The sequence below is a fragment of the Barbus barbus genome (assembly GCF_936440315.1).
Source record: "Barbus barbus genome assembly, chromosome: 15".
Taxonomy (NCBI): Eukaryota; Metazoa; Chordata; class Actinopteri; order Cypriniformes; family Cyprinidae; genus Barbus; species Barbus barbus.
The window spans coordinates 3,910,780-3,937,950 of NC_136743.1; the positions used below are offsets into that span (position 1 = coordinate 3,910,780).

The 27,171-nt window shown below is 37.4% G+C and overlaps 1 protein-coding gene across 1 annotated transcript in view; it reads left to right on the forward strand.

Annotated features, from left to right (window-relative positions):
* LOC306880928 (sodium channel protein type 2 subunit alpha-like) overlaps nucleotides 1-27,171 on the forward strand; it is a gene marked incomplete at both ends in the record, with an annotated part of 47,320 nt that overhangs the window by 17,852 nt on the left and 2,297 nt on the right. Inside the window, 15 exons of the mRNA XM_079434734.1 lie at nucleotides 3,598-3,739; nucleotides 3,826-4,023; nucleotides 4,392-4,568; nucleotides 5,534-5,884; nucleotides 7,074-7,203; nucleotides 7,632-7,870; nucleotides 8,011-8,184; nucleotides 9,973-10,329; nucleotides 14,384-14,803; nucleotides 17,135-17,252; nucleotides 17,380-17,534; nucleotides 18,125-18,298; nucleotides 20,884-21,006; nucleotides 23,390-23,662; nucleotides 26,882-26,935. Of these exons, the coding sequence (XP_079290860.1) occupies nucleotides 3,598-3,739; nucleotides 3,826-4,023; nucleotides 4,392-4,568; nucleotides 5,534-5,884; nucleotides 7,074-7,203; nucleotides 7,632-7,870; nucleotides 8,011-8,184; nucleotides 9,973-10,329; nucleotides 14,384-14,803; nucleotides 17,135-17,252; nucleotides 17,380-17,534; nucleotides 18,125-18,298; nucleotides 20,884-21,006; nucleotides 23,390-23,662; nucleotides 26,882-26,935 (3,085 nt within the window). The remainder of the gene's footprint in view (nucleotides 1-3,597; nucleotides 3,740-3,825; nucleotides 4,024-4,391; nucleotides 4,569-5,533; nucleotides 5,885-7,073; nucleotides 7,204-7,631; nucleotides 7,871-8,010; nucleotides 8,185-9,972; nucleotides 10,330-14,383; nucleotides 14,804-17,134; nucleotides 17,253-17,379; nucleotides 17,535-18,124; nucleotides 18,299-20,883; nucleotides 21,007-23,389; nucleotides 23,663-26,881; nucleotides 26,936-27,171) is intronic.

The window sequence follows — 27,171 nt, forward strand, 5'->3', positions numbered from 1 at the left end:
AGGTTTTACCCTCTGGGCCTCCCATAGGACCTGCGTCACGTGATGGCAATGTTCGGCCAGGTTCCGGGAGTAGATCAGGATATCTATGTACACGATGACAAACCGGTGGAGGAACTCCCGGAACACCTCGTTCATAAACCCCTGGAAGACGGACGGAGAGTTGGAAAGGCCATACAGCATGACCGGATATTCACACTGGCCTGAGGGGGTAATGAACGCTGTCGGATACAAATGAGGTTATAGGTACTCCGCAGGTCCAGCTTTGAGAAGATGCAGTTAGCAGGGAGATCAGGAAGGCAACTTTAGCCCATTCTCTGGAAAATGTATGGGATTGCATCTCTATGCAGAGTAAAAAAACCCTACATTCAACCGCCTCACCCGAATAGTTTGCAGAGATGGCCATGGGACTGGCAGAGGCAGACTGAGGGTGTGTGACCGGAGAGAGAATTGTTCGAAGAGAGCTGACCAGCTCTTTGAGGGGATCCGCAGCGGCGGGGTTCGGGAACTCCATCTCCGGTCGTCGGTTATGTTCTGGTCTTCTGTCAGCAGATAGACACAGGACACAGAGGTAAGTGCAATACAATCAACAGGTTTATTGAGTAGTAGCAGAGGGGAATGAGATGAGCAGAATGTCCAGGTAAGCAGGCGGGGAATGGGAATGTCTCTAGGGGCTTATTTGAGTGTGAATGTCCTTTTTCCTTTTCCAGGGGTCCGGAGGTAACAATCAAGCATGGAGACGGTGGAGAACTGGAGCGGTGGAGAACAGGGATAGGATCACTGGAGCAGCTGGTAAGTAGACAAAAGGTAAGTGGGTCAGGTTAGTCAACATGGAAAGTTGGAGACCAGACAGTGAGTGAACGGGAGGAGTGCAGGGATATAGTGCTGCTGATTAGTGCTGACAGGTGGTGGTGATCAGAAATCAGGGGATTGGGATCTGGTGAGTGTCGTTGGTGGAGACTGCGGTGACTGTGGTGACTCAATGACAATCGGTGTACAAGTCACATTTTCCCAGCTAACAAGGAACGTTCTTTGTTAGAACTTTGGCTAACGTTCTGGCAAGGTTCTCTCAAACTTATTAATAAACGTTCTTTCAGTAATTATAACAGAATGTTTGTTTAGAGTTATCTAGTCTTTAATAATGTTCTCAAAACCGTAGCAGAAAGTGTTATTTATACAAAATTCATGGAGAGTTTTATTTCTAAAATGGTCAGACGGTTTCTAAAATGTTACTACTTCTTGTAGAACGCTCAGAGGACATTCAAAAGCAACGTTCCCATAATGTTTGCCAAAATAAAAAAAATTCAGAGAACATTCAGAAATAACATTTTTATAATCGAATGTGAATGTTAGCAAAAGGTTCTTAGAATGTAGTTTTGTTGATTGGGTTATTATTACAATCAGAAATAATGTAAAATACTGGTAAATGAAACAAAACATACCTTGGTCTTTTGCTACAAATCCAAATGTGTGCACTTATGACTCAGGTCTCTTCAATGCATGTCTGTCAGATTTCTTTGGTTATTTTGTTGTGTACCAACTGAAAATCATAAACCTGCTCACTTATAAAATATATAACAACAGCACACCTGTGTCTGTGCCACAATTCATTTTTAACAGAAACACAAATATATGTGTGAATAACCTGCTGTCATATGCTTGCATACTTGCTAAATTCTTCAGCAGCTGATGATAGATCAGCACTTACATGTGAGTGGGCAGATCCTGAGAGACACTCTTATTATCATCGTTTCAGTCACCTCCAGGACATGGTTACTATGGAGACCTGAGTACCTCCGTCCTCATGGCAACCTCAATCCCGACTAATGCACAGATTTAACCTGTTAACTGATGCTGAACTGGAGCAGACCTACAGGAAAGAAGAAAAAACACAAATGAGATCTCATTAAACTCTCAGTTGTTTCTCCTGCTTCTTAGATGTTGCTCCTGAGAAAAAACAAGGATCTCGGTGTCTTACAGAAACAGTTTATTGCTCAAAGAAGCTCTTATATAGCTCTTGAGACTTAATGGAGTTCTTAGGTATGCGTCATTTGAGCATCAACACATTAAATTGAGCAAAAGTGACACTGAAGACATTTATAATGTTACAAAAGATTTCTGTTTCAAATAAATTCTGGTTTTTAACTTTCCAATCATCAAATTATCCTGAAAAAATATAATGGTTTTCACAAAATTATGAAGCAGCACTACTGTTGTCAACATTGTAATAATCAGAAATGTTTCTTGAGCAGCAAATCAGCATATTAGAATGATTTCTGAAGGATCATGTGACACTGAAGGCTGAAGTAATGATGCTGAAAATTCAGCTTTGATCACAGGAATAAATTATATTTTAACACATATTCACACAGGAAACAGATTTTTTAAATTGTAATATTTTTTCCAAATATTACTGTTTTTACCATATTTCTGATTTTAAAAAAAATGCCGTTTTGGTGAGCATTAAAGTGTTGTTTCAAAACATGAAAAAATATTCTGACCCCAAACTTTTTACCAATAGCGCATAAAGATATTTCACATATAAAATTGTCATCAATTCTCTTTTTAAGAAAATTTGAGATTCGATCTAGATTTATGACAGGTTTTATTGCTGCAGTCTCTGAGCGTGGTATTGTACTGGACTGTATTATATAAACCTGTGTGTGTTTGAACACATTGTCAGGGAGATCATGGTTGCACGGCCTCTCTCTTTCTGCTTTTGGGCGAGAGATTTACAGATGGCCTCGTTTTGCGGCTCTGCTGTCCAGATGTTGGCAGTTCCATTACTAAATGATCCCTCTGTCAGATTGACATGCGTCTGTCCTATGCTTGGCCAGTCACTCAAACTTAATGTCACCATGGTAACAGAGAGAAAGAGAGGATGGATTGAGGATGGGAGGAAAAAAATGAACTGCAACTCGATCTGTTTACTTATAATCTTCCTTTTGGGTCTTAACGTATATGACTGTTGTGCTGCCGTACTGGAACAGATTATTTTCTCTATATTTGAATATGCTATTAAAAATGCAATTCAAAGGTTTGGGAACACTATATGTGACCATGGACCACAAAACCAGTCCTAAGTCTCTGGGGTATATTTGTAGCAATAGCCAAAAATACATTGTATGGGTCCAAATTATTGATTTTCTTTTATGCCAAAAATCATAAGGATATTAAGTAAAGATCGTGTTTCAGATGATGTATCTCATAAAATTGACCCTTATGACTGGTTTGTGGTCCAGGGTCACATATACTGTAAGCAAGGCCACATTAAATTGACAAAAAGTGACAGTAAAGTTGTTTATAATCACAGTTTCCACAAAAATATTCAATTCACGTAAGAAAAATCTATTTTCATACATAAAAAAAGGTTCTATATTAATGAGAAGTTATTGGGAATCACAATTTTTTTTTCACCGTGAAAACAATATTAAAGGGGCTAAAAATAGGTTTCATTTTCTAGAAGCATGATGTTTATTTTTGGGGGTTTAAATCTGATCATACTTTTGTCACATTCTCCCATGTTTTTATACTATATTCTCTAATGACTCACATTGTCATTCCCGTGGTTAAGTATCTTTATGTTTCCTTCAAACACAGGAAGTGCCCTGATGGGTTTGACTGTTTAAAAACAGGTCGGAACCCAAACTACGGCTACACAAGCTTTGACACCTTTGGCTGGGCTTTCCTGGCTCTCTTCAGACTAATGACACAAGACTACTGGGAAAACCTCTACCATCAGGTAGCAGCCATGCACTGAAGGAATAAGCATCTGTTATCTGTCATCTAAATATTATTACAAACGTCTCTTCTTCCTCTCCATGACAGACTTTGCGGTCAGCAGGGAAGACCTATATGATTTTCTTTGTGCTGGTGATATTTCTGGGTTCGTTCTACCTGGTGAACTTGATCCTAGCTGTTGTGGCCATGGCATACGAGGAGCAAAACCAAGCGACCATCGCAGAAGCCTGGGCAAAAGAAAGAGAGTTTCAGCTGGCGATGGAACAGCTACGCAAGGAACAGAGAGTAATTCGACAACTACTTTACAACTAGCTGTTTGAAATAAACAAGGTTCATTACCTGAACCTCAACTTCTTGTAGTATTGTGATACAACTGTATTTTGCCTTTCCGTTTGCGGCTGTCAATTCCCAGTGGTTAAAATCAAGTAAAATCAATTGCGAATGTAATTTCATGATGATTTTGAATTTAAATACTGAAATGATTCTCTTTTCCCAGCACATACCTAATAACTAGGCGTAGTGCAACCTAGTTGCACTACACTGCAAGAAACATGAATATTAGGAAAATACACAGTTATTATAGTCATTGCATTTAATTTTAATGGCAAACTCAGTTCAAACACATCTGATTTTTGTGTTCTCGTTGGTATTAGGCATTAGCAATACAGCATAGAAAAGAGGCTGAGATGGCCCTGGCAGTGGAGTTATCTCCGTCATCTTTCTCTCGAAAAGATTCGGTGAAATGCCGAGGTAGAACGAGATCCCACAGAATGCTTTCAGAAGAGATGGAGGACAACTTTTTGCCGAAATTTGACCCATTTGATGAGAAAGTAAGTACTATTTCCTAACTCTTTTATTTATATTTGGCTTTAAGGTACACTCATACCTGGTCATTTTTCCAGATTCAAAAAACTGTTGTCTGATTTTTAAAAAGTGCACTTTTAAATCCCAACATAAAAAAAACCTAGGAAACATAGGAAAAATTTAAATATAAAATATATCACATTTTCTACATAAAATGTAATATTTTAGTATCATTGATACATTATAATCATTTCATTTTCGCTTCAGTTTTAGTTCAAATTTTAGTAATTTTGTTTTTGTCATTTTATATAGCATTTTATTAATTAATTAAATCTATATAGTACTTATTATATTTTATTTATTTTAGTACTTCAATATAAAAATGACAAATGCTGCCTTGTCAACTAGCTGAACTAAGTTTACTTTTTTATATTTTATTTTATTTCAGTTACCATTTATTATGGTTTTCGTTAAGTGAATGTCTTGTAAGTGTTGGGTGATATGCTCAATTCTAATATCGTCCAATCGTCAGTCTGTGCGCTCCCCGATACTCGATATTATCGTCCTAATTTATTTAATTACGTGGAAAGTGTAATAACTCCAGCGTAAGGCTAAAAGCAGCCTAATGTTTTTAATATGACTGAATTTGTATTTAACATAATAACAATTTAATAGAAACATTTTAAGCTACTAATTTACCAAAGAACATCATAACTTTGTGCACTTTAAAAAACACTCCCGTTATAATCAGTGAAGATATCTACACTGTATGACGAATACATTTCTTATACTTGCATCGCACATACATCGGCACTTTGTTGTTTATGATGAGAGAATTCGCCAAAAGAATTAAACTATTTAGTGCAATGACTCATCTGAATGCCTCTGATTGGCCATTGCATTCATAAAGTCACGATGTTATGTCTATCGGCACAACCAAATGTCTTGTCTTTCTTATCATCTACTCTCTAATGTCTCTCCTGTCCTCCAGCCAGCTCACCCTCTCCTAGCCACTCTCTCATCCCATCCTCTGAGCACCCGTCGCGGAAGCCAACTCAGCACCTTAAACTTCCGGCCTCGCAACAGTTCAGAGGCCGACTTTGCAGACGATGAACACAGCATCCACGGTGATGGGCGGAGCCGAGCAGGTTCCATGGTGACACCGTGGAACAAGCGTCGTACAGGTAGCATCAGGAGTCACTCGTCGCAGGTGTTCATGCCCACCCTCACCCTTAACGGCAGACTAAACGTTTCTCTGGACCAGAACGGCATCACTAGCATCCGCCCGCACACCCCGACCTCTGTTCCAGCGTTCAGCATGGAGAAGGTCAGGGAGGACACGGTATGGTATGGTCTTACCTCTTCACCCCTGTTTTCCATGAAGAATGGAACTCATGTTATTTACTCACACTGATGTTCCTGGATATTTCAGGCCGGGAAATCTCACACTCATCCAGGCCATCCCATAAACCCACAACAAAATTTGAAACCACAGACAACTATATATTTTTTATGACCATCATCATCATCACATAAAAAAAGTTTAAATCCCTAAGCTGAGGCTGTACAAAATAATTCAAGGTCATCACTTGAACTTCCATTTCCCTTTTTAGTCTCTTCATTTTCCCTGACATCTCCCTTATGTGTGTTTACTTTTTTCATTAATTATTTTCATCAACACATCTCCACCTTGTTGCAAAACAACCACCTCATTATAATTAGTTTGCACATAGTATACTTTATTTTAGAAAAAAATAAGTATTACATTAGGACCACATGTTATTGTTTTATCTTGCCTAAATGTCAAAATTGGTACAACAATAGCTACATCCTGAATATATCTTTATAGAAAAAATCTTAACACTGAACATGTTTTTGCATTAACATGGGTCATGTTTTGTCCTATAAGGAAAATTAAGAATTGTATTATAAGGCCTATGGTAAAAGTAACCTTTTTTTTTTTTTGGCAGACTATTACCAATTGTATAACCAGAGTTTTGCAGTAATTAATTCACTGCTATGGCTAACATTTGCTAGCAGTCTAATGTTTAACTAAGTAATCAAACACAAAACTACAATACAACAAAACTACAATAGTCTATTTACAGATGTAAATAAAAAAGTGTCAGCACTTGATGTCTTGAACAGGACAGTTTTGCCTCTTTACTTCACCTGGTCGCTTCCACTCCATTCGAAGTGCGATGCCAGTCAAGACTAATCGATTCATGATTTATTATTTTAATTCAAACAACAACAAAAATATGTACGGCAGCGGTCAGCGGGCCAAATTGGCTGCCAGGCCACCAGGAATTCTCCCGGTGCTCCCGATGGCCAGTCCGCCCCTGTGTTTGTCCTTCAAAGAACACAAAAGTAGTTGTAAAGGAGAATGTCCAAGAAAAACTGTCAGCTTCCATCTTATGGTTCCACTGTAGTTCGAATGAGGCTTTAGAAGGAAGTTGCTTACCTAGGCAACAGACAATGAGGACGTTCTAGAAAAGATTTGATGTTTTGATGTTCACTTTGATTGACAGGAGTCAGTGTGTCAGAACCAACAGACCCCTGCAGCTGCCAAGCTGAATGTTGACGTGCAGGAGGAAGTCCCGCCCCCTCAAAGGAAGAGAGGACTGAGCTCTGTCAGCTTCTTCAGTGACGCCCTGGATGGTGTGATGGACTAAAATAGTTTAAGAAAAATAAAAAAGACACAAATTAGTCAATTGTTTACATGCTGTAAGAGTATAGAACTATAAAATCAACATTGATATTAGCTTAGATAATTGAATCTGAAAATAATTTGATGAAAAATGTTTGTTCACATTGAGATTTATCACTTTTAGTTGTAGACTGTTGTACCTTGCCAAATCTGAGCACAGTTTGAGACTGTTGAGCTCTCTTTTGAAACGTTTTCGCATGAGACAAACCAGGAGAAGCAAAAGTATCTGATTGCTCTCCATTTAATCTCACAGCTGTCAAGAAGAAATAATTGAGCTACTAAAAGATGATTCAACACCCAACGTATCAAACATCATCTCTCATTAATGTCCAGGCTTCTTTTCGGTTAGTCATTTAATGATTTTCATTTCTCCTCTTAGAACTTGAAGAGGCCCATCAGAAATGTCCTCCATGCTGGTATGAATTTGCAAAGAAGTACCTGATTTGGACATGCTCTCCTACCTGGCTGAGAGTGAAGGAAGGGCTTAAAGTCATGGTGATGGACCCTTTCCTTGACCTTGCGATTACTATTTGCATTGTTCTCAACACATTGTTCATGGCGCTGGAGCACTACCCCATGACTGATGAATTCAACAGCATGCTGAGTGTCGGAAACCTGGTGAGGACAATTATATTAATAGTGGGGGTCTCAAAAACTGTGTTTGAGCATCTGAGCCAACCCTATGTCTTTGCTTCTTTCTGTCTGTCTGTAGAATTATATATTACATTTCAATGTAAAGTTTTGTTCGTGCTTACCAGGTGTTCACTGGAATCTTCACAGCAGAGATGGTGCTGAAGGTCTTTGCTCTGGATCCATACTATTACTTTCAGCAAGGCTGGAACATCTTTGATGGAATTATTGTTTGTTTGAGTCTGATGGAGTTGGGCCTTTCCAATGTGGAGGGTCTGTCTGTCCTCCGCTCATTCAGACTGGTAAGTTTTGACTCTGCTTGGAAACAGACATAGGAAAATTCACTAGATTGGACAGTGAGGATTGCCACATGCACAATATATGAGAAATGCCTTTTTTGAATCAGTTAACTTAAGCAGAACGTTTGGACTTGTTCACAGAAATGAGTGCCATTTTTGTTATAACACACTCGCATATTCAAAAGGATTGAGAAACAAGTTAAATGTCATTATGGCCAATTAAAAAAAATGCATTAATCACAGTATTCAAAATGGGGAATTTTGCCAGCAAAAATATTAGTATGCATCATTCAGAAAGGACAGTTTTGAAAAATTAATTAAAAAAAAAAAATTCACACTCAGTGATCTTGAATCTTGCGTCTTAAACTGACAGATTAAACTTTGTATCTGTAGTATGTAATTAGGAGGCATTAGTGTTCTTGACACACACTTAGTACAGACATTCCATTCAAGTTTTAAATATCACCACATCTGTATTTCTGCGATGTAAAATGCAGTACGCGTGACAAATGCGGCATGCACAGTCCAGCTGAACCGGTTTGCCCCATTTGAACTCGAGTGTCTTGCTATTCATTATCCGATTAAAGCTGCACAGAGCTTTTAACATCCTTTTATTTTGTATAAATACCGTTGTTAAGCAGCGTGTGTGTACGATAAAATGACTTTTTTCATGGCTTCACCCACATGTGCATATTTGTCAGAGCAGTAATCCTTTATCCATTAGTGAGATTAAATATGTTGGAGTTGACATCTCAAAAAGTGGGCTACACTTTCTTTTAGTTCAACATCAGTCGCATTGCAAACTGAATATAGGCCACGCTTTAACTAAAATAAAATACCAGTTAGGTGAATTTACATGAGGAAAATCTGACATCAGCCGAAAACAAAGACTATATATTGGTGTCAAATAACATGACTGATCGAAAATGTACTCGCCCTTAGGCCATCCGAGATGTATGTTTATTTCTTAATCGGAACATATTTGGAGAAATTTGGCATTATGTTACTTGCTCCCCAACGGATCCTCTGCAGCGAATGGGTGCCGTCAGAATGAGAGTCCAAACAGCTGATAAAAAACATCACAATAATCCACAAGTAAACCATAAAACTCGTGTCCATCAGTCGACATTTTGAAAAGTGAAAAACTGTGTGTTTGTAAGAAACAAATCCATCAAGACGCTTTCAACTTCAAACTTCCTGCTAAAATATGAGTCCTCTTTCCATAATAATGCTTTCTCCGGTGAAAAAGTCATCTTGTCTGAATCAGGAGAGAAATATGCCCAGATCACATATCGTTTACAATTAAAAACAGTCCCAAATAGTTTTAAACAGTTATGTCGGTGACTTTAAATGTGAGAGGACAACAGGGGATGGACTTTTTCACTAAAGGAAGCATTATTATTGTTATTTTGCCCAGAAGTGATGGATTGATGTTAAAACACCTTAACGATGAATTCGTTTCTTACAAACATGCAGCTTTTCACATCACAAGATGTTAACTGCTTGACTGGAGTGGTGTGGATTACTTGTGGATTATTGTGATGTTTTTATCAGCTGTTTGGACTCTCATTCTGACGGCACCCATTCACTGCAGAGCATCCACTGGTGAGCAAGTGATGTAATGCCACACTTCTCCAAATCTGTTCTGATGAAGACACAAACTCATCTACAGTTTAGATGACCAGAGGATGAGCACATTTTCAGCACATTTTCATTTTTGGGTGAACTATTTCTTTAAGTGGTGATAAAATATCAATAATGAATTAAATATGTTCGGTATTTTGCCCTCAGCTGAGAGTTTTTAAACTAGCAAAGTCATGGCCCACCCTCAACACGCTGATAAAGATCATCGGTAACTCTGTGGGTGCCTTGGGGAACCTGACGCTGGTCTTGGCCATCATCGTCTTCATCTTCGCTGTGGTGGGCATGCAGCTGTTTGGAAAGAACTATCAGGATTGTGTGTGCAAGATCAGCTACGACTGCACCCTTCCTCGCTGGCACATGAAGGACTTCTTCCACTCGTTCCTCATCGTGTTCCGGGTCTTGTGCGGGGAGTGGATCGAGACCATGTGGGATTGTATGGAGGTGGCCGGACAGCCACTTTGCATTCTGGTCTTTATGCTGGTCATGGTCATAGGAAACCTGGTGGTGAGTACAAGAGCTGTTTTCTCTTAACATGATGCTGTGGAATACCTGATTCAACATTCTGCAGTGAGATATCACTCATTCTTGTTCTTCTCACATAATAAAATAATTTATACTTATATCAATATTTCACATCCATTCAACAGTGGCCAGCTGACTACTCTAACTCTTACATATTCAGTTAAATACTAGAAATAAAAAATATTTTTTAAGTTAAGGAAACAAGTCTGGTCTTTACAAAGTTGTAATTGATCAGGGCAGTATTATTCCTCTTCCTAATTAATTAATTGATTGATATTTTGTCATCATTGGCTCACTCTTTTGTCATTCTTGCCTACAAAAGAAAAGGAGTAATTAGAAAAGAAAAGAAAGTGATGCATATTTATGTTATCAAGGACCATATGATACAGTGTTTTTCTTGGAGCTTGGCAGTATAAATTACCATCTGCCTTTGCTGTATGCAAAAAAGCATGCAAAATGTTTGAATAAATGATTCCTTTAAGGACAAACTTGACCAAATGGATGTATGCATTGGCTAATTTAGACACTAACCTTCTCTGCTGGAATATGGTGATATTTGAAGAGTATTATTGAAATGACCCTAGGTTGGAGTTACGATGGCTATTGAATTAAGTGAATCTAAAACATTTAGATGTTACTATCATTTATTGACACTAATGTCAGACATGCTAAATGCAAAAAAAAAAAGAAAAGTGGTATATTATTCTTGAAGATAAACCATCATACCCTATGAAAAACCTCAGGAGTGAGGATACATGATAAGGCATTAGAGAAAAATTACTTAATTCCCCCAGATGTTCTTCTGATATCCAGTTGTAACCAGAAAATACCTCTAAGAAGAGTAAATGAAGGACTTTTCCCAGAAAATAAGAGACCACTAAGCTCTTCTTCACTAAGTTTTCCTGTTTTGACATAATGACTGTCCTAAAAGAAGACATGATGTCATGTTAGCAATTTTATTCTATAAAGTTACAAGTGCAAATATATTCACTCTCTATAAAATGACTAGTAAAATAGTGTGTACAATAAACATGATAATTCATTGGTCAAAAGGTGTGGGAATCGTGGTTGATGTTAGCATCATACTGTATATATAGGCTAGTTTCCCAAATGTGTTTGGCAGATTGTGAACGTACATAAATGAATCCTCAGGGTAGATGCCATATTTAGGCTGATGCAAATGAAAACGAGCCTGTGAAGGATAGACACAGCTGGTGACACCAAGGCATAGTACAACAACATAAAGAACATACTGTACAGTCATGTAACATGTTTTCATTTGCATCAAATGAAAAAAAAAGCATGTACCCTGACTAAGGTCCTTTCCAAGAAAATAAATCAGCAAATTTTAGCTTTGACCTCCATATTTTACCCAGAAGTCCCCTGTTGTGTGTTGCTTAGAAATGCATTCGTGGAATAGTGTCCACGGGCTTGTGCTTAAGTACACTTAAGAATACACTATTAACCTCTTCTGGCTTTTCCAACTCATAACTGGTAACTTGTGTCCTCTATAAATTTTTAATACACAACAGAAACAGCTGCTAGTCACTGGTAATTGAACTACGGAGCTTTTTAAAGCCGGATACAGGGACAGACATTATGGACTTAACTAAAATTGTGGGACATTTGATCCTTTCTGAAATACTAGACAGAAAAGGACAAAAAAAGTGTCTGATCTATCAGAGAAGGTATATGTACTAAAGGTCTATGTGTACTGTCTGTATGTGCCTTTTTGCGTGTTTGTTTAATTTTAATCACATACCACAATTTATCAAACATCATTTTACAAAGTATAACCTTAAATCTAAACTGAGCCTTAAGCCTTAAACAAAAAGTTCACCCAGAACGTATAATCTCTGATTATTTACTCACCCTCATATCATCCCAAATAGTGACGGGTCAGTATACCGATTAATGAGGACGATTAGTAGTGAGTTTGAAGTCTGAACTCGAACTGAATGTGTAGTCCGATTCATGAGCTTGACTAGTATGAGACTTGTATTCTTACAACGACTCGTTCAAAAGACACATGGTAACCGGTTTGTATAGCGGATATATTTTCTATGTCCCTTACGCTTTGATTTGATCTGTGTAGCGCAGCTGACAGAACATTGTATGCAGTTTGCATTCAGTGGATACTCTCCAAAATGGTGCTATACTGGAGACGAATTGTTGAATAAAGTCGTTATTTTTGTTTTCTTTCCGTACAAAAAGTATTCTCGTAGCTTCGTAAAGATACAGTTGAACCCTGATGTCACATGGATTATTTGACCGATCTCCTTGCTACATTTCTGGACGTTGATCATGTTAATTACATTGCTTTCTATGGGGGGGGGGGGGGGGGGGGGGGGGGGGCGGTCAGAGAGCTGACTACACTAGACTAGACAATTATGAAAATTTCTAGTTTTGACATCTCTGTACAAAACCTGTAGTGTGAATTTTTCTGGAAAAACACAAAATGAGAAATGGCATGCTCCTATTTTCTAAACAACAGTTCATAGTGACCACTTCTATCAAGCTTGTTATCTCTGGACTTCCTTTGGGCCACCTCAAGCCTTCTGTAGCACAATCCAGTGAAATCTCAATTCCCTTCTTTCTTGACACAAGTCAGTTTGGGATTATCTTTGCTGTCTAGTGTGATTAAAGGTCAGAGTGCAACTAATCAGGTTTCCATGACAATCCATGTTCCTGGCCCGAAGTCTGTATTTGTTTATCGGCCAGGGCTGCGTTTCCCAAAAGCATCGTAAGCCTAAATTGATTGTAGCTCCATTGGTTTCAATGGGTCTACGATTTACTTAAGCTTGCGATGCTTTTGGGAAACGCAGCCCTGGCTAGTGCAATGTTGTCATTTCCTGTGGAATTGGGCTACTTTGACACTGTTTCTGCGGGATGTTTTTCATGTACACAGGTTGAAGTGACCCGAATAACTTGATATTTAGCCCCTGGAATGCGACTTTTATCTGGGGAACCCCACCAAAAAAAAATATTTTACCTCCTGGAATGCGATTTTTACCAGGGGATTTCCCCTGAAAAGTGATTGGGCTACTAGAAATTGGACGGGTTTTGCTGTGAAAACCTGGCAACCCTGGGCTAGTGGTGCTGACTACAAACTCAGTTAAAGTTAAGGTGATGAGTACGGTGACAACAAGACTGAAGTTGGGCTCAATTTGTTGTGCTGTGGTATGCAATGCTTCCCATACATTGATTTATTTGTGGCGGTCTGCCACAATATCAAAACTGACCGCCACAAATAATGTTAGATTTTCCAAGACTTTGACTTTGTTGAATAAACTTGAGCACTGCACGTTTCAAAATCAAAATGCGGCACGGGTGTTTTTATATCACTGCACAAGGAAACCGACTGTCTTCAGAAACTTTTCGATGTCATTTTCATTTATGTGAGCTCAGCGCTGCTTTGTGTACAGCCGTTACTGGGGAAACCTCTATTTCTCCTGCTCCAAAGCACCTCCGAGACTAAAGCAGAGACTAAATTTGCATGTTCAATAAACCCGTCTGATTTACGCAGAAAACATATTTTGCTTGTTACCAGAAATAAGGGATGAGGGACTTTGCTGTTGTTATTGATTCTTTGCAGAAGTCTACTGGCAGTTTGGGCCACAAAAGCGTGCATGCACAGTAACGTTTGTTAATGTTGTTGCCGTTGAAACCATAATAGACCAGACTGCAAGAAAAAAGCTTGTTATGATGAACATGGGACATTTTTTGTAAGTGGTTGACATTCCTGCAACTGAACAAGGGCTTATCTTATAAAGACTGTTGTTCCCAGTAACCTTGTTGATGTAACTGAAGGTTTTTAGATCAACAACAGTTTGTTGCTTTGCTTTCAATATCCTAGCCGGATATAAAGATTTTCTGCTGTTTCTGTAAATGTATCACTATGCATCAGTGTTGGGCCCAAAAATCCCATTTGTCTTTATGATATGCACTGAGCTAATGTCCATCCCAAAACGTTCCCAAATGTAGAGCATCCAAATCATATAATTTGCTTACAGATGCATTCTTGGTTTCTCTCTAGATGTTGAATTTGTTTCTGGCCCTGTTGTTGAGCTCCTTCAGCTCTGATAACCTGTCAGCCCCCGACGATGACGGAGAAATGAACAACCTTCAGATAGCCATCAGTCGAATCCACTTTGGTTTCTCTTGGCTGCTGGACACCATCAAAGATCTCTTCAATGGGAAACAGGCGGGCCACAGACAGAAGGCCAAAGAGGTGCAGGCGTCACTGAAAGAGAACCACACTGAGTGCAACGGCGGTGTGGGAAGTTTAGAGCAGCATGGAGGGAATTACATTATCCCAGAAGGAGAGGACAGTTACATGACCAATCCCAACCTCACCATCTGTGTACCCATTGCGCCAGGAGAGTCGGATGTGGAATTCCTTGAAGAGGAGGAGGATGAGGAGACAGAGTCATCAGAGGATGAAGAGCATAAACCGGTGAGAGGTTATGAGAGGTGATTTATTAGTTTTAGTGTTGGGAATTTGGCTCATTACATTCTAGAGGTTGTATGCAAAATGTGTAGTGTTGGGGGGCCTCCAGAAACATGGTTGGGAACCACTGATATACAGCATATAGTGGTTCATTGGTGAGTGACCGAGAGCTCAAATGAGCGAGTGGGGTCAGAAGTTAGAGAGATGATATGATATGACACATGTGAGGGATCGAGCCAGTGGCTGAAGGACGTGGGGGGGGGGGGGGGGGGGGTACGGATTCATAAGCTGATAAGCTGCAAAACAGACAAGGTGAACCCACCAGACGCCATATTTGTTATATAAGAGAAATGGGAAGTGGAGAGGAGCGCAGGGAATATGGGTAAAAAAAAAAGTTGAATGGTGCACTATGAAAGTACAACAAAATAAGTCCAAACGACAGCATTATATTCCAAATGACAGCTCAGTGTGAGGACATGGCTGAGATTTAAGTCATTATTTACTGGAAATCATTTATTTTGCTGTAGCTCTCAAAATCTCGTTCAATCCTAACATGGCATGTCAAGATGATGTGGAATCACTGACCTGGTGACAGATTTTGTTGTGTCTTATTTTAAATGTACAAAGTTTCACAACACCGGCTGCAAAAAGTGCTTGTGGACTTTATAGAGATATGCAAGCTAAGTTTATGAGACCACAAGACACCATGGACTAAGCCTTTAAAGATCTGTTCAATTTGAATTAAAAACAGCACTAAGCAATATATCATAAATTGTTATTATTATTATTATTATTTTTTTTTTTTTACAAAGTTAACATGTTACTATGCATTTACTGGGGTAATTTCTTAGACAAAATAGCCCATCTGTATGATATTCTGGTCTTCAGATATGATTCAAGTTCTTACTACAATGTAAGTCTATGCAACTCTATTGTCCCCTAGGTTAGAATCAAAAGTTTGCCTGCTCTGTAAAGTAGTACATGCTTCTCAATAAACTTATATGTGACTCGGCCAATTAGATAGAGCTGGAACTATTCTGTATTGAACAATGCTGAAAATATTTAAATTAATGTTGATTTCCTGGCTGATAATGTGCATAGATGCACCAATATTGTTTAATTAATATCAAAATTGTTGAATTTACAGATATAATACCAGTATATACAAGGCCAAGCACCTGAATGGCAACATATGCATTGCATTAATAACTAGATAAAGAAGAGATATTGGAGGTAATTTGTACATACATCCTTTCATTCAAGTTCAGTTTTAACTGTATTTGTGATGTTTGAAAGGCATTAAAGTGTTGTACTGTACAGATTTTCACAAAAAAAAGAAAAGAAAAGTGAAATAGATCAGTTGGAGCAGGATGGGGTAAAGTAAAATCACTAAAGACTCTTTCAATACAGTTTAAAAACCATGCCAGAATGAATTTAATGAAGTCAAACGTCTACCAAAACCATTTAGACATTTTAGGGACACAAAATTAAGAGTAATCCAGCATCACACACATACACACACACTGCTCGCCTCGTAATGTGGGATTACATAAGAAGCGCTATTGGATTGTGCTGGCACCTTTGGGCCAGTAATCTCTGTAAATCATTTTAAATATGTTGCCATTACATGTAGGGAAAATCTCATCAAAATTGTATTAAGAAGGCCTACTGTCAAACAAGAATGAGTGTGCATTCAACAGCTCTCTCTCTCTCGCCATCTCAGATTATACTGGAGGTCACAGGCCTTGACTTGTGTGCTCTTGGATTAGTTGCATATACTGGTATTGCACCAAATGTATCTTGGGATGCATGCGTTCTATTAGCTCTTTGCATTTTCCATGCCAAACCCAGAGGATTTTTCAATCAATGCTGATTTCCTGGCTTATACAGTATGTGCAAATATACACCAATATTGTGCAGTTAACACCCAAATTATTGAATTAACAGATTCAGTACTAGTTTATATGAAGCCAAGAACCTAAATGATAGCATATGCATCGCATTAATCATTAGATGTAGTGGGAATATGAATATGCATTGAATATGATGTATGTACTGCATGTGAGGTTCAAGCACACAGACATAGAACATGCATTCAGTAATGATGCTGAAAATTCAGCTTTGCATTATACAAATATATAATTACAAATATATTAAAATAGAAAACTGTTACTTTAAATTGTAATATTTCACTATATTAGTATTTTTAATGTATTTTTGATTGAATAAATGAAACCTTGGTGAGCACAAGAGATTATTTCATTCAAAATTATTACCAGGGGTATTTCAGAAGTAAAAATTTAATTTAAAACTCAATGCAAGCTTTTCTGCCTAAAGGAAGTCATCAGCCTCTCTGAAGGAAGTACTGTGGATTTGAGAAAGCCTGGGGAAGATGAGGAGGAATATTCTGAAATGGCAGATGATGGCATGGATCCAGAAGAGTGTTTCCCTGAGTGTAAGCAAATAATGAAACAAGACTCATAATATTTGTCCTCCTGAGGCCATTGCTTCCACTTTGATTTACTGTATATCATGTTTTTTTGTGAGGAGCTGATCAGACTAATCTCTCTGTATCTCTCCAGTCTGTATGCAGCGCTGCAAGTGTTGTAATATCAACACTACGAGAGGTCTGGGTCAAGCGTGGTGGAGGTTGAGGAAGACTTGCTATCAGATAGTGGAGCATAGTTGGTTTGAGACCTTCATTATCTTCATGATCCTCCTCAGCAGTGGAGCTCTGGTGAGGAACCATGCTGAACAGTGAACTTTATTCATTTACTGTTCAGAAGTTTAAAGGTTAGTTCACCCAAAAATTCTGTCAGTAATTACTCACCCTCATGTCGTTCCAAACCCGTAAGACCTTCGTTCATCTTCAGAACACAAATTAAGATATTTTTGCAATATCTTTGCAATCTTGCAATCAAAAAATGGCAGAAGACGGTAACTCGGGGAGAAGAATTGTTGAATAAATTATGTTATTATTTTTTTTTTTGCACACAAAAAGTACTCTCGTAGCTTTATAAAATTACAGTTGACAAGGACTATTGGACAGTTCTATTTACAGTTGACTAATGAAATATTTTAGAGATGTCCTTGCTATGCTTCTGGGTCAGAGAGCTCTCAGATTTGATCAAAAATATCTTAATTTGTGTTCCGAAGATGAACAAAGGTCTTACGGGTTTGGAACGACATGAGGGTGAGTAATTAATGACAGAAATTTTTGGGTGGACTAACCCTTTAATTTAATTCATGCATTAAATTTGTCCATATTGTAATTTAATGTTGAGCTAGTCTTGGTCTTACTGTGGTATGATATTCTTCTTGGGTCAGGCATTTGAAGACATTTACATTGAACAGCGGAAGGTGGTGAAGGTGGTGTTGGAATATGCTGATAAGGTGTTCAGCTACATCTTCGTGCTGGAGATGTTTCTAAAGTGGATCGCGTATGGCTTTAAGAAATACTTCACTAACTACTGGTGCTGGCTGGACTTCCTGATAGTGGACGTGAGTTTAAGACTCTCTAGCTGAATACTGGATCACGGTTGAACTGCTTTGATATGTTAGGCCGAGTTTGAAATAATCTAGATTTTACCATGCTTTTGAAAGGCATCTCTTATGCTCAGGCTGCATTCATTTGTTCGAAAATTCAGTAAAAACAGTAATATGATTACAATTTTAACTTTTTAAAATCTATTTTAAAATACAATTTATTCCTGTGATCAAAGCTGAATTTTGTCTTAAGTGTCACATCAGTATGCTGATTTTCTGCTTAAGAAACATTTCTTATTATAATAAGTGTTGAAAAGAGTCGTGCTGCTTAATATTTTTGTGAAAATATATTAATACACTTCCATTCAAAAGTTTGGGGTCAGTAAGATTTAAAAAAAAAAAAAAAAAAGTATACTTTTATTTAACCATGACGGATTAAACTGACAGTAAAGACATTTATAATGTTACAAAATATTTCTATTTCAAATAAATGATGTTCTTTTGAACTTTCTATTCATCAAAGGATCCTTAAAAAGAAAATGTATCAATTTCCACCTAAAAATTAAGTAGCACAACTGTTTTCAACATTGAAACAAAAAGTAATTTTAAATTATAATAATATTTCACAATATTCATGTTTTTACTGTATTTTTAATCAAATAAATGTAGCCATGGTGAGCAAAAACATGAAAAAAAACTTAATTATTCAAAATTTGACTAGTGCTGTTCTATATTATATACTATAGTCAATTTAGTATATTAGTATAATACTATGTTTTGTTAGCATACAGAACCATGAAAGTAAAATTCATTTGACTCTTATCTGGTTTAAAATGAGGAAGCATTCATTTTGCAGACTTTTCTGGCTAGAAAACTGCAAAAATAAAGAATTTGTTGCAGTGACGGCCGTTCATTACAGTGATTTCAGCACAAATCATGCAAAGCGGAGTGCCTAAAACTCCTTTAATCATGCTACAACTGTAAAACAGACACAGATGCACAGATATGATATGAAATATGATTAAATATGATTTAATTGGATTAAATAGTTATTCCATAAGCTTTAGACTGTTTAGGTTTCACAAGCATTATATTAACTTAATATAGCCAGAATTTAGAGTCTGAGCTATCCATAATTGACTTTAAAGATGTAGTGATTCAATTTAATTTAGAAGTTTTGAATTTGATGATTTTTGTTCATTGGTTTTGGTTTGGTTTCATTCTGGTTTTGTGTTACTGGGACAATGACTTAGACAAGTCTTTTATGGCAGATTGTATTCAGAGTCAGAATTGAGATGTTATGGCAAACACATCCTTCAGACACTGAGATAACTGCATAAAATACATATATATACAAAAAAAACTACACATGAACACACTGAATAAAACAACTGGCACAGCATCTGGAGTAGATGAATAAACACAAGTGTGTCTCACCTGATGCTCATCTGACCCACACAGATCTCCACACACACCTTTAATAATAGGGTAAGTTGAAAGTTCAAAGGTCAGAGGTGAGCGAAGGCTCACGTCTGTATCTCAGCTGCAGTTCTCTTCTCATCCATGCCGAGATATAAATGCCACCGTCTCTCTGTCAGCAATTTGAACGGATTCATTTCGACCTGTAATTTAACATGATGTCAAGTTTAATAATCATCCTCACAGGACCTTGGCTTTTATATCAGAATATACTTACAGTATCAAAGAATTATCTGGAGAAGATCAGTTACGTTTTGACATTGTAAACATACATTATAGTGAGACATCTTAGTATAACACATTTAAAGAGCATTTTAGCTGAAATCCCTTTATGACTTTATCTGATTTAATTTTGAAATTGTATTTATATCATACAATCTTTGATTTCTGAAGTTGTATTTTAGAGCAAATTGCATAGAAATATCTTCTTTAGATCTATTGCAGTGACAAGGAAAACTATAGAAATAGTTTTTTATAAAGAACTGACAATTCTTGGGACTACATTTATTAATCCATAGATGGAATCTAAACCAATCGGGAATTCAGAACACTGTTTGGACTGATGAAAATCACATTATTTAAAAAGCAAAAGAAAATCTGATCAAAATAAATGATTTTAAAGAAAAACCCAAATTCTTTATAAAACCTCACTCTATTTTATATATATGCATATTTATTATGCATATATAGTTAAGTATGTTGATATATACATTGATGTACATATGTGCATACTTGTCCATGTTTTGTCTTCATTTCACCTCATCGACCCATCAAACACATTCCTACTGTTCCTTTGGCCACAACCTGCCAGAAAGCCATTCTGTTCTACACTGTCTGTCTACTCTGACTGTAGAATAGAGTGGAAACCTATTGTGATTTTAAACTGATTTGCAAAACTGATCTGATTTATTTGTCCCAATAAATGTGTTCCTATAGAATGCCCCAAAACGGCATAAATATATATCTTTTCAACTTATAAATAAATTGCATTAAGTTACATATTTTAGTCTATTTAATTTTTAAAAAGCCATGCAGAGAGGTGTTTTATTCATATTAATTTAAAAAGTTTTATTAATATTAAGTATTGTATTGAAACGTAATTTATTTTTCTCCAATTGCAGGTGTCTTTGATTAGCTTGGTCGCTAACTCTCTGGGCTACTCAGACTTTGGGGCCATTAAATCTTTGAGGACTCTCAGAGCTCTGAGGCCCCTAAGGGCCCTGTCTAGATTCGAAGGAATGCGGGTAAGATCCTGTCTTCTCTGTCGGTTGAACTCTCTAAATATGACACTCATTAAAGCATGTCAAGTTTACAGGGAATTCACTGAGATTACACCTCCCTGCATAATATATGCTGAATGAAATCCAATATAGTTCTTACAAATTTTGGACTGCTGACTGCAAAAAAATTTGTGTCTGGTTTGCTCAAGCAGGTCACACTTTTTTCACAAAATATGATGCATTTTGTTGCATTTTTGCTTTTGCGACAACCATAAGATGAAGTTGCGTATCACTTAATTAGCAGAAAAACAGCCACAAAGACACAATTCCTGTCTTTCTCTGTGCCAGACAACAACTATTTGTTTAATTCTCTGGCGATTTTCACATGTATGAATTCATGAATGTATGAATGATATTATTTAGTTTAATCCTGATTTCAAGGTTAGAATTATGACCAGTGACAGAAAAAAATGCAAACATGAGCCAGATGTTCTCTGCTACATCTGTGGGTGTTTAATACATCCAAACAGGCACAGAAAATGACAAATTTTGTTTTTGTAAAAAAAAAAAAAAATGGAATGTATTTATAAACTTATTGATATTAAATTGAGTATTTAGTTAAACATATTTACGCTCCTTTACGTATTGTCAGTTAATTGATTCATTTTGAATACTTAATTTTTGAACTTTTGACATTTTCATAAGTGCATTAAAGCTGATACAAATATATATATATATATATATATATATATATATATATATGTACAGTATCTCATAGAAGTGAGTACACCCCTCACATTTTTGTAAATATTTTATTATATCTTTTCATGTGACAACACTGAAGAAATGACACTTTGCTACAATGTAAAGTAGTGAGTGTACAGCTTGTATAACAGTGTAAATTTACTGTCCCCTCAAAATAACTCAACACACAGCCATTAATGTCTAAACCGCTGGCCACAAAAGTGAGTACACCCCTAAGTGAAAATGTCCAAATTGGGCCCAATTAGCCATTTTCGCTCCCTGGTGTCATGTGACTCGTTAGTGTTACAAGGTCTCAGGTGTGAATGGGGAGCAGGTGTGTTAAATTAGGTGTTATCGCTCTCACTCTCTCATACTGGTCACTGGAAGTTCAAAATGGCACCTCATGGCAGAGAACTCTCTGAGGATCTGAAAAAAAAAATGTTGCTCTACATAAAGATGGCGAAGGCTATAAGAAGATTGCCAAGACCCTGAAACTGAGCTGCAGCATGGTGGTCAAGACCATACAGCGGTTTAACAGGACAGGTTCCACTCAGAACAGGCCTCGCCATGGTCGACCAAAGAAGTCGAGTGCACGTGCTCAGCGTCATATCCAGAGGTTGTGTTTGGAAATAGACGTATGAGTGCTGCCAGAATTGCTGCAGAGGTTGAAGGGGTGGAGGGTCAGCCTGTCAGTGCTCAGACCATATGCCACACACTGCATCAAATTTGGTCATCCCAGAAGGAAGCCTCTTCAAAGATGGTGCACAAGAAAGCCCGCAAACAGTTTGCTGAAGACATGAGACCAAGATAAACTTATTTGGTTCAGATGGTGTCTGTGTTGGCGGCAACTAGGTGAGGAGTACAAAGACAAGTGTGTCTTGCCTACAGTCAAGCATGGTGGTGGGAGTGTCATGGTCTGGGGCTGCATGAGTGCTGCCGGCACTGGGGAGCTACAGTTCATTGAGGGAACCATGAATGCCAACATGTACTGTGACATACTGAAGCAGAGACTGGGCCGCAGGGCAGTATTCCAAAATGATAACAACCCCAAACACACCTCCAAGACAACCACTGCCTTGCTAAAAAAGCTGAGGGTAAAGGTGACGGACTGGCCAAGCATGTCTCCAGACCTAAACCCTATTGAGCATCTGTGGGGCATCCTCAAACGGAAGGTGGAGGTGCGCAAGGTCTCTAACATCCACCAGCTCCACGATGTCGTCATAGAGGAGTGGAAGAGGACTCCAGTGGCAACCTGTGAAACTCTGGTGAGCTCCATGCCCAAGAGGGTTAGGGCAGGGCTGGAAAATAATGGTGGCCACACAAAATATTGGCACTTTGGACCCAATTTGGACATTTTCACTTAGGGGTGTACTCACTTTTGTGGCCAGCGGTTTAGACATTAATGGCTGTGTGTTGAGTTATTTTGAGGGGACAGCAAATTTACACTGTTATACAAGCTGTACACTCACTACTTTACATTGTAGCAAAGTGTCATTTCTTCAGTGTTGTCACATGAAAAGATATAACAAAATATTTACTTTTTAAATGTGAGGGGTGTACTCACTTCTTTGAGAGACTGTATGTGATCTGGCGCTGTGGTTGCATGCAGTTACATTATGATTGCTTCCTGTATGGTATTACATCCTAAATTCCTGTTGTCCAGGTGGTGGTGAATGCACTGATTGGGGCCATCCCGTCCATCATGAACGTACTGCTGGTGTGCCTGATATTCTGGCTCATATTTAGCATCATGGGTGTAAATCTATTCGCTGGGAAATTTGGGAAATGTGTCAACAGGACAGGATACATTCACAGTGTTACCCTGGTCAACAACAAGAGTGACTGCCAGGCCATGAATGACACCCAGTTCTACTGGACCAAAGTGAAAGTCAACTTCGACAATGTGGGCCTTGGATACGTCTCACTTCTGCAGGTGGTGAGTGTCTTGAGGGATGTGTGCCATTCAGAATTGCGCTGAGAATGGTTTTACTGAGCTGCCAAAAAGTCAAAAGACCGGCCTTTTTAATAATTGCTTGTAAATATCTTTTATTATGCCATATTATCAACAAATATTGGATTCAATGTTTTTGTCAAAGTGAAAAAAGCATACAAGTAACAATGTGAGAAAAAAATCCCCCCCCAAAAATGTTATACCCCACGTGAGCTACAGGGTTAACAATAAGTTTTAGAAAGAGAAAATCAAAATGACTGGAATACAACATGAGGGTTAAGGAAGTAGAATTCAAATGCAAACTGTAAGTATAGTTTTAAGAACGCATTCAGATTAATATTTTTTTGTATAAATTTGTGTATGAATTACTCGTTCACATTATTATACATAAAAACATGGGGTAGAAACATTTGTACAAAATATTTTAATGTCAATATTTATTTTCAGAAATAAAATATCAACATAAATATCCAATATAAAAATTTTTAACCATTGCAAACTGTTTTGATGGCCTTGCTAACTGTGTATTTAAAGCTGCAGTCCGTAACTTTTGCCTCTTTGTCGCCATCTCTGTTTGAAAACATGGAATTGCAGTTTCTTGCGGAATTATCTTCCGTGCCTGGGGTTGTGATCCGGTGTTCCGGCACGGCTCCAGCGCGGATGAATCTAATGTTTTGAGGTGAATGTGTAGTTGTCAGTCACTGCACTGGTGTGGATATTTACTGTACTTCAGAATAACAGATTCTAGCCTATGTCTTGGAATATATGACCCAAATAAGAATTTTCACCATATATTGCCATCTGAACAAGTAACAAGTCTGCCACTTTGTTCTGACCAACTGAGGAAAAAACATTACAATAAATCGCGCTACCAATGGTGATTTATTCTAAAGATCAGTTAGCTCATATCACATGTGCAAAGTATTATCATTGTTATACTTTGTTCTCAAATTATTAATGTTAACAACATCAGCATTGCGTGACTATGAGTATAGTGTGTATTAGCGTGTAGATTTCAATTTCTGTACAGTCTAATATCTAATTGTCATAATTCAAATTTCATATTAAGAAATTATTTTAACCCAAAAAGCAAACTATGCTCCCTTCCAACTAGTTTTCTTTAAAATACAAATCTTGTGTAATCCCAGGCTATCTGTAATCAGAAACACATTTAAAACTGGAATATAATTTAAATTCATTCACACGTGTTTCATAAACACATAATATACATAATATAACATAAGATACATGCCTTTGGTGTGAGAGACCCGGGTTCGAATCCACTGTGAGACACCAATGTGTCCCTGAGCAAGACACTTAACCGTTAACAGTTGCTCCAGAGGCGTGCGACCTCTGACATATATAGCAATTGTAAGTCGCTTTGGATAAAAAGCGTCAGCTAAATGAATAAATGTAAATGTAACATGCGATAGCCTACTAGCCGGGAAAACTTGTTTACAGACGTGACGTAATGACGCAATGCCATGCTCGAATTTTCCACGAAAACCTACCTGTACCACTCAAATTAGAAAACATTATTATAAACTAACCGTTGTGAATCGGGCTAAAGTAAGGTGATAGGTTTGAACACTGGCTGTTTATGTACTTTATATTGATTTCGGATTATTTTTAACCAAACAAAAGTTACGGGCTGCAGCTTTAACCAAATACTGAACTAGTATTGATAGTTTTAGTACTAAACTAAGGGTCTAGGAATATGTCTCTTTTAGAAAAATGTATTCTACACATCAGAGAATAAATAGGCACAATTAGTTCAATTTAATGATGTGATTATTCATGTTTTGTCGCAAAACTTGTGTTGAACCTATGAAATGCATCTGTAATATCACTGTAAAAATTATTATTATTATTTTTTACTTCAATAAATTCCTCTTCCTGTCATTTCATTCTAGGGTCATAAATTAATGGGAGCATGGGGCAAAAATTCCACCAAAATGAAAGAAAAAAAAATTTAAGAGAAGAGAGCAAAAACTGCTTTAAATTAAATTAACTAAATTAAAAACTAAAGCAAATGAACTAAATCTGTTATGCAGCTTCTTATCCACCTTTGTAGTGTAAAGGTGGCTTTTTGTTGATGTTGATAAAAATTGTGTTGAAGTAATTGGCTAAATTCAAGTATTTGACATAAAAGACAACACTACAGACTCTGTATGATCTACCAGATCATCATCTACAAGTGATTGTGTTCCTTTTCGCCACTCTGCCTTTGGATTATCATCTTTCTCAGTGAAAAAGCTATTATTCATTGGAACACTCTACCGGAAGACATAAGGATGTGCACATTTATTGACATTTTTAAACTAAAACTAAAATCTTATTTAAAATCAACTCAACTCTGTAAACACTGACATTGTTGTGGTTTAACTGAACGTTATCTTCACTGTTCTTTTTTGGCTCTGATAGGATGTGTATAAGTATTACTGTATTGTATGTGTTTGTTGTTTTATGTTTTTATGTTTAACTATGATTATGATTACCTGCCAAGGGACTGTGGATGAAAACTAGCCATTGGCTAAATTCGGTACAATGCATGAAATGGAAACATTTATGTTAAAATTGTACATGGTCCCTATTCAAATAAATTTTAATATGATAAATAAAATAAAAGATACATTTAAGGAAATTTTGGCAAATATAAATTTAAGGACATTTTGGAAATTATAAAATGGAAAAGATCATTTCTGACACTGTTCCATTCCAATTCAAATTCACACTCATTATTCAAAAGAGAGCCAATTCTTATTCTGAACTCTGGTCATCTTGAACATTTCAGTCCAAGAAGGACTTTTGGTGACTGTGCTGTAGAATCATCGTATTTGTTAAGGTAGCCAAGCAACCAGAGTTTTTTAGGGGCCTGCAACTCCTCGCTGGGCCTTAACCTATCATTTACCCCTAGGAACAGTCTCTCAATCACCACAGGTTATAATTTATGTAACCATGGCAACAACATCCAAAAATAGCTTAATGGCGTTCATGCTGACTCTTGGTGAGTCACAATTCTTTGTCTTTACAGAAGATATGAAACTTAAATGCGTAATTACCACAGACAAAAAAGCCAAGTTTCGCTATGGTCAGGCATAGAAAGAAATGTGCTTACCTAGAAGCAGAACATGTATTTGAATAAACGACAATCTTTCTATTTTAGATGGACACTCAAGCATTCTTAAATATTTTGTTTTTCAGGCAACATTCAAAGGTTGGATGGAAATCATGTATGCTGCCGTCGATTCCCGTGAAGTAAGCATGTTCTTCATTCCTGAAATGAATGACTTACAAGTTACATCCAAATTCACAAAACAACAACCTTGACTACGAACTATAATAATCTTCAAGATAATTGTTCCAATTAAAAGAGAGTTCTTTGAAAACCCTGGAACTTTTTAACCTCCAGAGAACCAACTAGTAACTCCGTTAGCCAGTGCTAGAAAAATGTATCTTGATAAGAAGAGGCGTTCACCCTAGGTGCTGCAAAG